The sequence below is a fragment of the Corvus cornix genome, chromosome 1 (genome assembly GCF_000738735.6).
Source record: "Corvus cornix cornix isolate S_Up_H32 chromosome 1, ASM73873v5, whole genome shotgun sequence".
NCBI classification, from domain to species: domain Eukaryota; kingdom Metazoa; phylum Chordata; class Aves; order Passeriformes; family Corvidae; genus Corvus; species Corvus cornix.
In genome coordinates, this window is record NC_046332.1 from 38235980 (window position 1) to 38251913 (window position 15934).

At 40.2% G+C, this 15934-nt stretch overlaps 1 protein-coding gene across 1 annotated transcript; it reads right to left on the bottom strand.

Annotated features, from left to right (window-relative positions):
• Positions 1-1638: 1638 nt before the first annotated feature.
• CWC15 (CWC15 spliceosome associated protein homolog) lies at positions 1639-15934 on the bottom strand. Its single transcript, XM_010400626.4, has 7 exons — positions 15829-15934; positions 14717-14855; positions 12542-12654; positions 11543-11631; positions 10693-10803; positions 2370-2488; positions 1639-2085 (listed from the first exon to the last, which is right to left on the bottom strand). Exons 2-7 carry the CDS (start codon positions 14845-14847, stop codon positions 1956-1958), a joined length of 693 nt encoding a protein of 230 aa, XP_010398928.1. The 5' UTR covers positions 14848-14855; positions 15829-15934; the 3' UTR covers positions 1639-1955.

The following is a 15934-nucleotide window of genomic DNA, read 5'->3' on the forward strand; positions in this document are numbered from 1 at the left end:
CCTGTGAGGGAGGGAGCTGCTGGGAAAAACGACCCAGCACAGCTATGCATTATGCCTAAATTTAAGAAAGGGAAGCTCCTGCAGGCGTGCAGAACAGCTGCCTGCGTGCCTGTGGAAGACCTCATTCAACCACAGCCATCTGACTTCTGGAAAGTGTTATTTTTTCCAAGAAAAGTTCCCTTACTTCGGGAACACAAATGATGGCCACTCTGCACTTGTGATTTTCCATGAGGGCATTGAACTGGCCTTCCAACTACGTCTCCCTCATCCAATAAAACCCTGTGCCACAGCAATTAGATCTCAGAATACTGCAAGATCAATGTAATTTTTTTGTTGTTGTTGTTGCCATGACAACTATGCTGCTAGGTTGGACCTGAAGCAGCAGCTGGCTTCTCCACTGCCAGGCCGTGACAAGTACAGCCCTTGACTTCTTTTTTCCCCACCTTCTAAACATGTTGCCTATATACTAAGATTTTAGTAGCTTTATTTTAAGAGAATTACAAACTACACCTATTTTTCTGCTTCCCAAGAATCATTTCTATCTAAGGCAGGCGGCAGAAATAACACAAACATGTATTCCTCCAGTAGCTCACATGACCCTAAGCATGCTAAAAATCTTGTTTCCAAGTAAATGTGGGTATGAGCTGCTGGCATTAGCACGCTATGCATAACTTAGTGAAAGGGTGGCAAATACAGCTAAAGCCAAGGAAAGCTTTTACAGGATACCAGTCATGCCCAACAAAAATCTGAAATATTGTGCTCTACATTTACTCTCTTAAGAAGAAAATCAGGTAAGTTTTCAAATTAAGAACTTGAAAATAAGACTAAGAAACAGCATCTGTGAGAACAAACTCAACTGAGCATAACATAGGCAAAGAGAAGGGCAAGAATTTTACATAAACACATCTGAGTTCTGCTACTGTCACCTCCCAGGCAGGGAGGTAACTACTCCATTTTGAAACTGTTACGTTCCAAGCCAGCGCATTGCTTGGCCAAGATTTCAAATGCAACTGAGATAACAGTAGAATAGAAAAAAACAAACCCTTCACATTTTAGATTTTTTTGCAGTCATTCATATTTTATACTGTCCTAAGTGTTGACATTAGAGGAGTAAATGAAGTGGACTATTGTACCTTGGTATCACTTGTTTGGTTGAAAACACTTGCAAGTTTCTGACAACGCTATTATTACCACTAAAGGACACACACAGAGACTGAACCTTGTGGCCACTAGATTGTGGCTGAGGGACCGAGCACTGCAGTGGTTTATTAAGGAGGAAAAAAACCCCACAGTTCCATGGAGCATTTCCCACTCAAGGTTCCCCCAGGCATTACATGGCATTGTTCCAGATGTGCTGAGCCAAGAGAGCCCAGAAAGTAGGAAAGCTGCTTAGAACTTGGACCCACCCCAAAACCGTATCTTTGCTGACAGTAGAAAGAAACTAAAAATGAAGATTAGCTAAGTTACTAACTAGCTTTTAAGAGGAAGTCCAGTTTGCTACAGAAAGTATAGCTCTTTTCAGTTCACACTGCTTACCATACTCAGTTCTTCCTCACCTCTGATTAATACTGAGATTTATCAAAGTTGCATGAGTTACAAACCACCATCACTACAAATACAGGGCATTTTGGAAAGCAATTTAAACAATCAGCAGTATTTATTGCAAATCAAGTTCTCTCTTCTACCACTTACAAGGTGGACAGTAAAAGTAAACACACAAGAAGAAAGAAAAACATTCATGAGACACAAACTGGTTTAATTAAAACTGTAAAGGAAAACAATATGCAGGAATAAAACCTCCAGACACATAGCACTTATTAATTATGAAGCTGTTGCTGATCTTGGAAAAGCATTTGGGAATCCATGACCAAACATTCAGCCTTAAATTCTGAGGGAAAGGGAGGGAACGACCATGACCTACCAAGTCCTTGCACGCTACCGCACATAAAACTGTACTACTTGATATATTTTTCCATGAACTTTTTGTGAAATTCTGATCGCAGAGTGTCATTGACAAATCTTTTGTCCTTTTTTGTTTCGTCTATCCCCTTGGCACAGTTCTTGAAGACAACATCATCATCCCACCTGAAAACAAAAGTTTTTAATTTCAGTAAGCTTGCATGAAAATTAGGTGCAATATACAAAAACATATATACAGAGTTTGACCCTCCTACAGAACACCTAGTCATTAGGCTTAGATTTTAGTCTTTCACAAAGATGATCTATTTTTCTATCCCAACCTGTCTCCTACACATTTGTGACAAGATCTGAGGAAGGAAATAGAAACCAGCTACAGTGATAACATTTTCTGACTCTGAACAGCGAGAGTCAGCAAGGGGATGGGTGTCACTGAACAGACTGCACAGTACCTCCTCTTCACTTTGAAGTTTGCCTGAGGCTGTGCTGGCCCAGTAAGGTTCAGCAGTGGGTTACCACTCAGGATGTTCTCCATGCGAATTCTTTCTTCTTCGGCCTTTTGCTCTTGTTCCTGAGAACCAGAAATGGATGTATTATTTTTCTAGGCCACTTTTCTCCTCTGATTGGTAGAGATACACATTATTTAGCTTTGAACACTCACACAGATGGAGCTTTAATTCTTAGCTCAGACTTTTCAGAGTGTTTGGCACTTGCATATGAGGAGAATAAGGATAGAAGCAGAGATACACTAAAGAGCTTAACTTTGCTAATAAACTGTCAAACTAGCAACACTCATATCTGCTCTACTTAGCTCTGATGTGACATCAAATACTCAGTTAAATTCTAGCTCTACCATATACATATGTATTACATTAAAAACTGTATACCGATTAAAAGATTTTCTTTATCCTCATGAGAAAAGCGAGTACATCATACAATATTCACTAGGTAGAAGAAACCATACAGCATGTTGAAACTTCTCTATTTTCAGCAGCTGTTTGGATTTTACAACTACAACTTCCCCTAGGGACAAATTAAAAAGAATACTGAGAACCCCACAGTGAAATGAACTGAGGCTGTCATAAGACTATTTAAGAGTTTCAATATTAAGAAGCAGACGAATTTTCTTGTCCTTGTACTGTCAAATGCATGTAACTCAAGCCTAAGTGAAGCAATGCACTACAAGCAACACAAAGTAATTTCACTGCCCACGCTTCCAAGCTCTATTAGCACATCTAGTGACTTAAATGTTTACAGACTTCAAAATTAATGTTTAATATTCATTTTACATCACTGTATTTTTCCACAAGCTTTCACAAATATTGCAGGGAGTGCTCTTTGATGAAAGAACCAGTAGGAAAAAAAAGTAATTCTTTAAATTTGGATGACTAAGTAGGTTTCCTACTCTGAAGTATGGTCTGAAGACACTGGTTAAAAAATGAACTGAAGCCTCATTAGCACTGCAGGAGAACCAAACCATGGCTTTTAAAAATTATATAAACTAAAAACAAAGAGATCACAAGGTTGGGGCTTTTCCATGAGCTGGGAAAAAAAAACCTGCAGAAAATGAATTGCTGAGGACTTCTACAGGATCCCAAAAGAGGAAGCAGTTTCCTTGCTGCTGGAGTTTACAAGGTTTAAATGCTAAACTTGATGCTGATGCTAGCCAGAGTGCTCTAGCTTCAAACATTTAACCAATACTAAGTAATTTATTATTACCTACAATTTACAATGTTTTTCCATTAAATTGATCAGGTATGTGAAATTCTGGATGGGCACCCTAAGCCTGGAAGTGTTTAGGGCCAGGCTGGATGGAGCTCTCAGCAACCTGGTCTAGTGGAAGGTGTCCATGCCCACAGCAAGGAGGTTGGAACTAGATGACCTTTAAGGTCCCTTCCAACCCAAACCATTCTGTGATTCTATGAAACTTTCTGTTTAAATACCTCAGCTTTCTTAAGAACATTGATTTAATGTACACACGAATACCAGATGATGCAGGATCACTGGTAAAGATTTTACCTTTCAAAATCTACCCACGTTTTAGTTATGAAAAAACATCATTACACTGCTTCTCACAAATAAAATGTAGAACCAGCTGCAATTAATTGCCAGTGGGATGGAAAGAGTTCCCCAAAAGGGCATATTGCTCAAAAACAAAGTACAGCTGCCCTTATTAAAACATATGCCTCGGCAAAACTTGCTCTTTCTTGCTACTGTATCCATGGAGCTGTAACACAAACCACAGCAGTTAGAAGTTATTAACACAAATCAACTAAGGTTTTGAGCTTTCAAATAGCTCTAAATCCAACATTTGCAGTTCAACTTCAGTTATTATCATCCCAGTCAGTATGGGAACATGGAGAACAAAAATATTTGATATGGAACAGCAATTTCCTCCCATATTAGAAATATAAACTCAAATGATACTTTTCTCTGTGGATCAGAGACAAGAAATGTATGCAGCTGCTTCTGCACAGAATGCCAACCTTTGATTTACCATCTTCCTTCCCCATAACATGGAATAGCCAACAGCCATGAAATCCAATTTACTGCAGTCTGTTGCCATGTGTTCTCACCAGAAGTCCAGCAGCCCTCTGATTATCATACAGCACATGCATGCAAAGCACTGCCTTGAAACCAAGCAAAACCTTGGCTACTGGAACAAGCCAAAACCCAGTACTGATCTTCAGGTACCTCCCAGGAGGTGATCAGATACTGTTTACGACCATGAGCAAATTTACAGCTGGATGCAAGCATGTGAACTGTTCTCTGTGTTGTCCAAAATGAGGTGGGCTCTGCACCATTAACTTTAATCTGCAGTGCTCCATTAAAAGTGAGGCTTTGAAAACACAACAGGCCTGGGAAAAACATTGAGAGAAAATGAGACGGCTACAAACCTAAAATTCCTAATCAAGAGAAGGTAGCACTACTAAGACCATTGCAAGAAATTAATAGTCCTCTGCTGAAAAACAGTTCTGTGAAGAGAACTTCTTCCAAGTTTATACAGATGCAGCAGTTCCTCATTTTAGAGCTGGACTCCAGGTGAACTCTTCTGAAGGTGGCAGGTAGAGCATGGCACAGTCTCACCCTCAAACTTCTAAGACATGATCCAAAGTTTCTGAACCTGTGCATCATGCATTATGCTATCTGGGGCAGACATTACTATTTTAGTTTGGGTTTTCACAATGTATGAAAATGCATCCACACACCATTGACATATACTGAACTACAAGTATGCACTTCACATTCGATGTTTTTTTAGTGGTCAAAAATTGACTGGAGTCAGCCAGCATCTTCTGAGGAGGAATTACAATTCTTCTTCCCTCCCTTTCTCCATTTCAGATTTGATTTCAACAGTTCCTACAAAGCTGATGATTCCAGCACTCTTTACCATGCACAAAGAGAAGCCAAAAGCTTCCGTCATTTGAATGGCAAATATTCAGAATCACTAGAGAAAGATAAAGTCAATATTAAGAATCATAAAAAATATGCATACTGTACTCCAATGTACTTCCTACACACAGATGCACATTCAAATTTTCTATACTAAGATTTTTAAAAGGCATATTACACATCATCCTAAATTTTATCTGCTTTGACACAACCCATATATATCCTTCAGCCTCAATCAGCCTGACATAGTTTGATTTCTGATAAAAAGAAAAGCATTAAGTGATAAAATGTGGCGATAGAAAAAAAAATCAAAGCCGAAATAACACTTCTAAGAAGTGTTACACTACAAGAACTAGTTTAAGACTAAAAGAGGGATTTATCTCTGTGTTAAGACACCTACAGATAGACATGGGCCCATAGGCACCTGAGCTCACGTCCTGGCAGAGACCTAGAGGATACAACAGGGAGCCAAGACAGCTCTTGTGCTCACCCTAAATTATGACAAAGGAGACCAGCCACACTCCAGGCTCTACTGACTGCATCTCCACTGCACCATCATGCAGGCTGGGATACACAATTCGTACACTGGCCCCAACAACTTGGCATTTCAGGCTCAACTGAATTCTGTCTACAGCTGATTATTGCTAGCAAAAAAATTGCATTGACTTAAGTCAACTACAGTTGCAGAGGACTGGAAAAGTGGCAGATAAACTAAGTGGTCGAGGCAATCTTGGGAATTTCTTTCCTTGGCATATCTGTTTCTGACTGCAAAGGAAAGAAAAACATTGTCACCATGTTTATTTTTAGCATAGTTCCTACCCTTAGCACAGAGCAAGATTACTTTTACAGAAAGTGCTGAAATTCCCCATATGACTCTATTGTATTAAAGTCAGTTATCCTACAGTTTTTATAGATGTTGAGCAGCTGAAAGAAAACCTGAAATACCCACATTTCATAGAAGGCTGAAAAAAAGCTTTAAAAAAAAAGCATAACCTGATTGAAACACTGATTTTTGAATGACAAACTATGATAGCACTGCCTTTAGCAGCAGGGAATGAAATTCAAGAATGCACAGATCCACCTCAGTTATCTGATCCTGTGCAAGTTACTAACTCTGTGCAACACAGAGATTCAAATAATTCATTGAGACTTCAAAAACAAAGAGCACCGAGTAATCACAACAGCAGCATCCACATGCAGCTTTGTTGTCATTTTATCCACAAGGAAAGGGATGTTATCATTAGTTCCTGGCAAGGGTTAAGTGTTCCTGACATGTCTCAAACACTGTATGAAGAAACATACTCTGCGATCTGCTTTTGCTTCTTTACTGAAATTCTTTCTCAAACACTGATTTGATCTTCTAGTTTTAGTCAGACCCTTAAGATTTAAGTGAAAAGGTTAATATCTATCAAGACTCATTTTCTGATCTTTTATCTGAAGGCCTGTGACACGGCTAAAACAGGGGGCAGAGCTAAGATTGACTACTGGTAAAGTAATATATGCAGTTATAGAGAAACGCTTGGTGAAATAAAACTGTTAAGGTAACAAACTTTAAGTCTGCTCTCAGCTAAGCAAAAAATTACTGGATATTAAAACAGGTTTGCTAGAACTGCACACATACATTCAGCTGCTCAATGGTTTGAAGTTTCTTTTTAATTATTTCAATTTACTTTCTAAGGAAGCACTGGCAAACTGAAGAACAAGAGCATTGTAAAGCTTAACTTAGAATATTGAAATGTTTCCTGAAACCTATCCATGGATGGTTAACACAGACACCGACCTTGTGTTTGCACACTTTTATACAGACCTAGAATTATTCCACAGAAATGGCTTTCAAAACTACAATTTCCTGGTCATCTTAGTGTCTGCTAGATACAATCTGAGATTACAAATGTAGACAAAAAGTCAGCAGGACCCCCACACTCAAATGATTTTAAAAAAACATTCATAGCATTTATTTAATGATTCTACATAATTTCAGGTAACCTAAACATTCTGAGAAGTTAACAAGCTTTGAGAGGAATTGCTTATTTGGCTGACGAACTATTAGAACCTCTTAATATTAATATTGTCAAAATTAGATTTAGAGGACTTCTATGGAAATTGGTGTTACCCATAAGGGAAGTTAACAGAGAACAGGATGTCCTGTAAAAAAGCAGATTCTCATATTTTGTTTTTAACTGCTGTTTCACCACCATTTGGAAAGGAGGTGTTCTCCTTTCATGGCAATTTAAATAATGAACACCAAAGTGATGAGTGAAGACTGTTGACAAAAATACAGTTTACTCTAAATGAACTCTCAGAAATAACTGGACTAGCATTTTAATAAATCAAAATAATTTCAGTATCAGGGAAAAATTTACATACGGCACAGGTTTGGGATACATTACAGTTGTTTACCCTCTTAATCTTGTTAAGACCCTGGGATGTTCACATTAATCTGCCTACATAACAACGGGGTTTGAGAATGATGACCAGAGTGAAGAGAGAACAGGTATTCACTCCACAGTTTCCCTTTGCCTGGCCACTGGCTTCCACATGCTGTCTACTGTGGACAGCAGCATTTCAGCAGGTAAAGCACTCCTGTACATGGATTAGGATTAACAGCAACTACACGGGTAAGACTTGACATGCGATGCTCTCCTGACATCACCTGAATGATTAATACAAGGTCAAATGGCTTGCAGTACATAGTGACATGAAACTCCAGGTATCTGAAGGGAAAATGAATTCATATAAAATAACTCCAAAATGCTTTGCCAGTTAACACCTTATGTCAGAGACATGGAAAACAAGGCATAATCTAAACAGATTGCACCACTAAAGCCAACGTACATAAGACATCTTTCCAAAGATGACCCTTACTCCTAAAGACTCTTTCCAAGGCTGTGCCCCACTCTGGCTTTTACTTTTTCCATCAAAATAATCTTAGTTTCCTATTCCCCAAAAAACCACAAGAAAATAAAATTCCAAGTACCTGTAGAGCACCCTCTATTTACTGAAGATGCCAATTTTAAAGAGAGCCTACCTGCCACCAACCAGTGAAAGGATGAACACTGTAGGTCTAGATTCTGAGTGTGCAATAGTAGGCACTACTGCAAATGAATAACACAGTTGTGTTCAGTATACATACAGCATTTGACATTAAAAACCTGCTGCTGGAGTAAAGAGAACATCCATGAAGGTAACACATTACATCTGCTGTTAAGAGACAGCAAAGTAAAACAAGCGCTATCCCAAATACTTCATGGCTTTCAGCACCCTCTAGTGACAAAATTAGAATTTCACAGAGATTATAATGTTCCTACTTCTCACACATGATAAAAGAAGCAGGCACTTGGTTATCTGAGCTATTTACTAACAATTTACTAACAATTATTTTCCTAATGCAAGTTTTCTACACTGAAATGTGACAATTTACGCTGTTTAATCTTGATGCATAATTTCAACTATCAAGCAAAGTGAAAAATCCACACAGACCTAAGCTTTCATTTTAAGCACTGTGCAAGGACAGCTGAGATCAAAATCTTTCCTACACATGGCTACACTTAATTTGTATCTTAGTACATTTCACATAGGAATATATGAGGTCGAATTTTTGACAGTGTTTTTTAAGTAATTTTCACCATGTTGTTACTGCAAAAGACAATTTCATTGCTTCAAATGATGTGCCTCAAATGCCTAGATAGAGACAAGAGATGCTTTCAGACACACTTTAATGTAGAAGACCTCTCACAGGCCAGATGGGCAATCAAGTAGCAACAGTCTTCTACAGCACAATTTCTGCACTGAAGCAGCATGGTACAGCTTTTAGCCTTCCATAGTATTTAAGTGCAGAGCTGCAGAGCTCACTGGTTCTACAGGCCTTGTTGAGTCTAAAGGTAAATTTTTATATTGTTAGGCAAGAACAGGCTCGCAGCTACAACGCTGCCAACAGCAGTTAAAACATTATCATCTCCTCGCTGTTCCTAGTGTCTGCTGGAAGCTCTGCCCTGTTCACTGCCAGCTAAGCACTCATGAAAGACATTAAACTATGAATGTGTATGTTAAGCTACAGGAAAGGTTACAAGTAGTTCAGAGGCACTAAAGCATTACATTGTCAGAGCTGCCTTTGATTAGCCTCCTGATCAGCATCTCATGTGTTTATTTAACATGTTCTAAAAAACCACCTCAGATTAGTTTATACAAAGGTGACAGGTGGCTTGGGTTTTTTGTTTGTTTGTTCAGGGATTTTTGTTTTGTTTTACAGGAATGGAGAAATATACTTACAAAAACATACAAAACTACTCCAGATGAAGGAACCAATGTTTTACAAAAGCACTAAAACATTTAAGCCCTACTCAAAAAAAAAGAAAGCACTTAGTAAAAGCAGATGAGGGAACTCTGCACATATCCACTACTTCTGTTGCACCATCAGAGCAGAGTGTTTCAGCAGTGAAGATGAAATACCTGGACTCTAAATTCTGTTGCAGTACATTGTTAGAACCAGTACCCAATACAATCCTAAAACCTGGTAAGTTAGACAACACAGACTACTCCCAGAAACAGTCCCTGAAGTCCAATCAATAGTTAGGGATTTTGCTAATGCACTCCATCCCAGCAATTTCTCTCACACCAAGGAGGTAATAGTATCAACAGCATAGGATTTAATCCCACTCACAGGAAAACATCTGTAACTACAGGGACTTTCTTCCCCTTTCAAGGGCAGAACACAGTGTTTCTGTCTGTAGAGAGAGAGATTATAGAGAGGTATGAAATCTACCTGTGAATTAAGTTTCCCATTTCTGAAAAGACTGCTGTATTATTATCTGGTTTTGCAGAGACATTTATCAAATGAATTTGCCTGTGTATAATCACATGGAAATAGTTCTGGTCTTACAGTTCAAACTGGTGCTCCTTGCAACACAGCACCAAAGCTGCGAAAGGACAACTACTGTATAAAACCTGCAGCCACAAGAAGCAGCATCAAAAATTACACATCTTTCTTTCATAAATACAATTAATATTTCTTGTTTCATAAAAGCTAGTTAACAAACTAAATTACACTGGATTGCATGCAGCTCACTAATACCACTATACACTTTGGTATGATAGCTGAGTTCAGGGGACTTGCACATGAAATCAAGATTATCTTGACTCATTGCCCCTACAAAGCGTAGGAAAAGTGAGTAAAATGTTTCACTGAGTAAAGCATTCAGTATGCCTTATAAAGAAAAAAAGTCTTAATAATTATTAGATAGAAGAACAAATCCATCATACCTGAGAGGAGGTTTGAACAGCACTTTGTTCACCAGTTCTCACTCATCCCAAGTACTTAAGGCACACCGGTTTTAATAGACACCAGTACACAAAAACAGGTGCTTTTAATGTGTGAGATTTTACCTTTCGAGCCTGTTCTTCAGCTCGTTCTTTCTTGATTTTTTCCAGCTCAGCCAGAAGAGCTGCAGTGTCATCATCATCACTGTCTTCCAAGTCCTCATCTTCATCATCTTCCTAACAGTAACAAATGGAAGGCAAGAATCAGCTTGGTCATTTAATGTAATAAAAATGGCCATGGGCTGCCCAGCTAAGGCTACAATTTGCTGCTGGCTGATTTCTGAAATACTTGGGTAGCAGCAAATACAATACAAATGAGGTTTTTACTCTTCTACAGTAACGTTGAGAGAAAAATAGGTTTGTGCTTTTGGGATGACTGCAATTAAAAATGCTATGTAACTGACAGACTCTAGAGAATGGCTGTCCCCAGTCGCTGATCACTGTGACACAAGTCATTCTGTGTGCCTGACTACTCTGTCCAATACTGCTGGGACCAAATACCACAGGATTAAAAAACCCTGAGCTTACTGTCAAGCCTTTGACTTAACTCCTAGAGGTCAGCATAAGAAGCAGAGTCAAGGGCAAGCATTTTTTTGCTCATGCAGACAGTCATTTGCAGGTATCTCAACAGTTCTACCTCTGGGGAACTCTTACTAACCCAGTGGTAATTCCCCATACTCTAAGTGGTATTTTCAGTTTCCTAGATTTTTTTTGTGCTTTCCAAGAATACCATTACAGCATGGACCAGAATCCTCTGAACCACTCTGGACTTTCACCACAGTACAGAAGCTGTAAAAGGAAAATAAGTTGGAACCTGTCTGAAATCTTTAGGTGACCTAAAAGTACATATTGCATGAACAGCAAATCCTTAAGGCAGGGCTCTGAAAGGAAAGAAGACAGAAAAGAAGATACATACATCAGTAAGAGGATCATCTGCATCAAGATTTGCCGCAGGAATCTGGTCTAGCCGAGGCTTCTTAGACACAGATGATGATGTTGTATGTTCTATGGTGTAAGAGTTAAAAGAGAAAGTGACTAAGTCACTTCATTTAACAGCATCTAATGTCAGAAAGCAAAAATCTTCACAATTTGTCTTGAATTAGGCTAAGAGAAACAAGGTTAAGCTTACCTTTCCCTCACTTCTCAATCTTAATGCCCATGTTAACTCCTCCCCCTAGGTAGCCTCAAGAGCAGCAATAATAGCCCAAACTTACAATTCGGCCTCCAGAAGTTTTTTGAAATCATTATTATTTCAAGCCGAAAAATAGCAGAAAAAACAGCTGTGCAGAAACAGCTGTTCTTACTATATATATCCAACTGGAGGGTTCCCATTTAGGATGATCCCAAAGCATTACTGTTGGCTAGTTTGGTCCAAACCACATCTACTTACTTCTGTGAATTTGAGAGCCATGCAATAGCTTCACACCTAAACCTGATGTACAATAGGTTGTAGTTTAATACTAAAAACGAGTATTTCTCAAAAAGATCTTTGATTGTGTTACTACTTCACCATATCTGAACAGAATCGCATACTTTCAAACAGATTTTATTGTTACACTGGTGCTGTAGCAGTAGAAGATGACTCATTACCCCTTCTCCTTCCTGTCTTGCTCGTCCAAGTACAAAAAAAAAGCCCTTTAGTAGCTGTACACACTTGTTGCCAATTCATTACAATTATACTGTATTGGCTGGGCATGCTTTTCTACCAGCTGGCCTAGATTTCTGCTAGCATGAAGCCAGCATGAAAGCCAGTGGACATTCCCTTGCAGGTCAACAGCTCTGAACTATCAGACCAATACCCTAAATTCTACTCTCATGACATGCTGTCTGCAACTGCAAACTTCTTACAGCACCGAATTTCACGCAAGAGCAATGTTTCACAAAGGCATTGAGATTTTTGTTTCTTGGTTTTTACCTCTGGTTGGTCTGTCTCTATTCTTTTCTCTTGCAGCAACTCGTTCTCTCTCCTCCAGCTCCCTTCTGAAATCGCGGTTACGCACCTCTTCAGGAGCATCCTGAGTGGTCTGTCTAAAACAACAAAAGGGGAAAAAGCCTGAAGTTTGACAGTCTACAGCTGGGAGCAATTTTTTCAGGGAGGCCAGTAAATCCTGGGGTGCACAGGTAAGGATAGGCAGCAAGAACTGGGCTCCATGTAAACGTACGTTTATTCTCTCTTCAGCAGAGCCCTCCTGTGTACGTACGCATTGCACACACAGACCGGCCACGCCACACGCTCGTGCTCCTTCTGGTGGCTCTTGAATGAATGAAAAGACCCCACTTAAATTCCTACGAAACAGGGTGACTACAACTGCCTGCAGTCACTATGTTGAAATACTCTGTTCTCCAGCAGTCCAATCCCAGTGTCCTAGTAGACATTATGGTCACCTTTCTTCATTGTTGTACTACCCAAAGTTGCTGCTGCAAACCCAGTCCCTTAAGGCTTACAGATAAGACCAAGACTAGAACACCTTTTTCACAAACCTTTTCTTCTCCATGAGACCAGACCACGACCAATAATAAAAAAGTTGGGAGAACAGACAAAACACTAGCTTTAGTGAAACACCTTGTAAATACATGGTCATCCCTCTTTTATATAACAACATACCAGCAAAAAGCAATGAACTACATATATCTGAGTCACATTAAGTTCCACCTAGAGACTGCTGACATTTTTGTGGATATCTTGAAAAGAACTAGTGAATAAAAACAAGCAGCAATTTCTTTCATCTCTCTGTGAACCCAGTGCTGGAAGTTAAGAGTGCCTGGAAGAAACCCAGACTTGAGCCATTATAAACATATTGTGTGCACAGCCTGTCTTTATGATGAAGTACTTAATTTGCTTTTGTAATTAAAAACCTGAATTTGGAATCCCTGTTAGAGCTGCAAAATCTTCCCAAACCCTGTGCCATGCAAACAAACATGAATGGGATTGAAACACTGGACTTTTCCTGCAGTGATGTAGTCCTGGCAATTTAACAAAGACAACTTTGTTTTAGGTACTTGGGAGAAAGACCAGAAGACACTCGATGCTCCATCCATCTCTCCCTCTCCCAAGAAAGGAGGGATTTGTTAAAACATATATGATATATTCCCATACATACCTGTCCCCACAGACTTCTTCCAAAGCAACAGACTGGTGTTCCAAACCCCACTTTTGTTTAGAAAACAAACCACCAGCAATTTTCCCAGCAAAATGCATTTGACAACACTTTTTGTGTTTTTTATTTGGTATTCTTCAAAACACTCAACTGCCTTATGAATACATATTCTTAAAAACCAAAGGGGCAAGAGGGAAGAGGTGACAGGTCACACATCTACACAAAAATGTGCAACAGCAAAACCTTAACAGTAATTTCACTGACAAGAGTAACATCTGTTAGATAAAATGAGCATTTTTAGAAAGAACTAAAATTAAATGTGTCAATCACACTGACTCCAGATTTTATTTACTTTTTCAAAAAGATAAAGATTTATTATGCATTTCAGACATAGGAAAACATTAGTAAGATCACATTATCTTTCTCACTGGTTAAAGAAACTTCTTCTCCCAGGACCTGCGTAAACCACCTGCAGCTTAACATCAGCTCTTCCAACACACACCACCACCCCAGTGCTAGTCCATGGCTCCCCTGCCTGCTCTTAATGCCCTCACCACAGAGTCCTTTGCCAAATACATGATGTGGTTTTCCTGCCTTTAAGATGTGCTCAACTTCACTTCTCTCATCCCATCTTGCTCTGCAAGTGACAGTACTCCCTGTGGCTCAGTCCCAATGCCAATTCATTTTCCACTTCACTGCCCAAAATGTTCAGTCTCCAATGCTTACCTTCTCCTGATAATTCATGTGCATAAGCAGCAACAAATTATCACTAAAATTAAACCTCCCCAAGTCACCTGCAATGCATTTGAGCTCCTAGTTCTGCTTTTGAGACTATCACTTTCGGCCCACTTGTCCAGCACTGCTGCACAATCTCTGGACCTTGCTCAGTGTCAAACACATCAACATACACTGAGAAAATTTAAGAGTACCACTCATAACAAAACAGTCATTCCCAGCCTGTTTTGCCCTGACACCCAAAAAATGATACTAACCTGTATTTGATTTTAGTATGAGAAGGAAGATCTCTGCTGGAATACTGTTTGGATAGCTGGCTTAAGTCTCCTTCACCTTTTCCTCTTCCTCCTCTTGCAGGTTCAAACGTTGGCCTTGCTGCTGTCGTCATCTTCACTCCTACAGGATCAAAGGATAAAACAAGTTGTTACTAAAACTTACAGTGAAAGACACTCATTAGGAGCTACGTTGTTCCTGGACCTGTCAAAGCAGTGACAAGTCCCACTACAGTATATCAGCTGTCACTCAGCTCATGAGCCCAAAATTTAAGTAGCTTTTTATTGACAGAATCTATTCAGGTTTCAAAATAATGTCTTTTCCAATATGCTTGAAAGACAATACATGGACTATAATTTAAATACGAAGCTACATTTGTGAAGTAAATAACACCAGTCAGGGACTGATCTCGCATCCTTAAAGCCAGCAATACAGTCTTGTAACTAAACTCCTTCCCTTCCTGAAAAAAGCCAGGACACTAAGTGCCAAAATCCAGTCTTTCCTTAAAACACCTCCAGGGACAGTGACTCCTCTATCTCCTTGGGCAGCTTATTCCAATGTCTAATCACCCTTTTGGTGAAGAAATTCTTCCTCATGTCCAACCTAAACCCCCACTGGCACAACTGCAGGTTACTTCCTCTTTTCCTGGGAGAAGAGGCCAATTCCCGCGTGGCTCCAACCTTCTTTCAGGCAGTTGTAGAAAGCGATAAGGTACCCCTAAGCCTCCTCTTCTCCAGGCTAAACAACCCCAGCTGCCTCAGCCGTTCCTCACAGGACTAAATCAGTCTGTATTCGGCTTTAAAGGACCCAGACTCAACCTGAAACCTCTCAGGTTTCAGAAATACCCGAAGAAGCCTCTTTAGCGCTACCAGGAGTTATCGGCCAGGAGGGAGTGACCGAGCTTGGCCTGCAGCTGAATTGCCTTGGCCTTGCCGGGGTGCTCCCTCCCGGGAGGGCCCGAATCGCAGCAACGGGCCCGGCCGCAGCCCGTCCTCTCGCTAGGCCCGCGTCCCCCCCGACACCCCCTGCTCCAGAGCCGCCCTCTCCATCTTCAGGACCCTCCCGCAGCCTCCCTGCCGCACTCCCGAGCACTCACACCGCGGCCTCCTCTGCCCTGCGCAGCCGGGCCCTAGAGCACCACCATAGCTCCGCCGGGCACCCACAATGCACCGCGGCGGGCCATAGAGACGGGAGCTCTGACC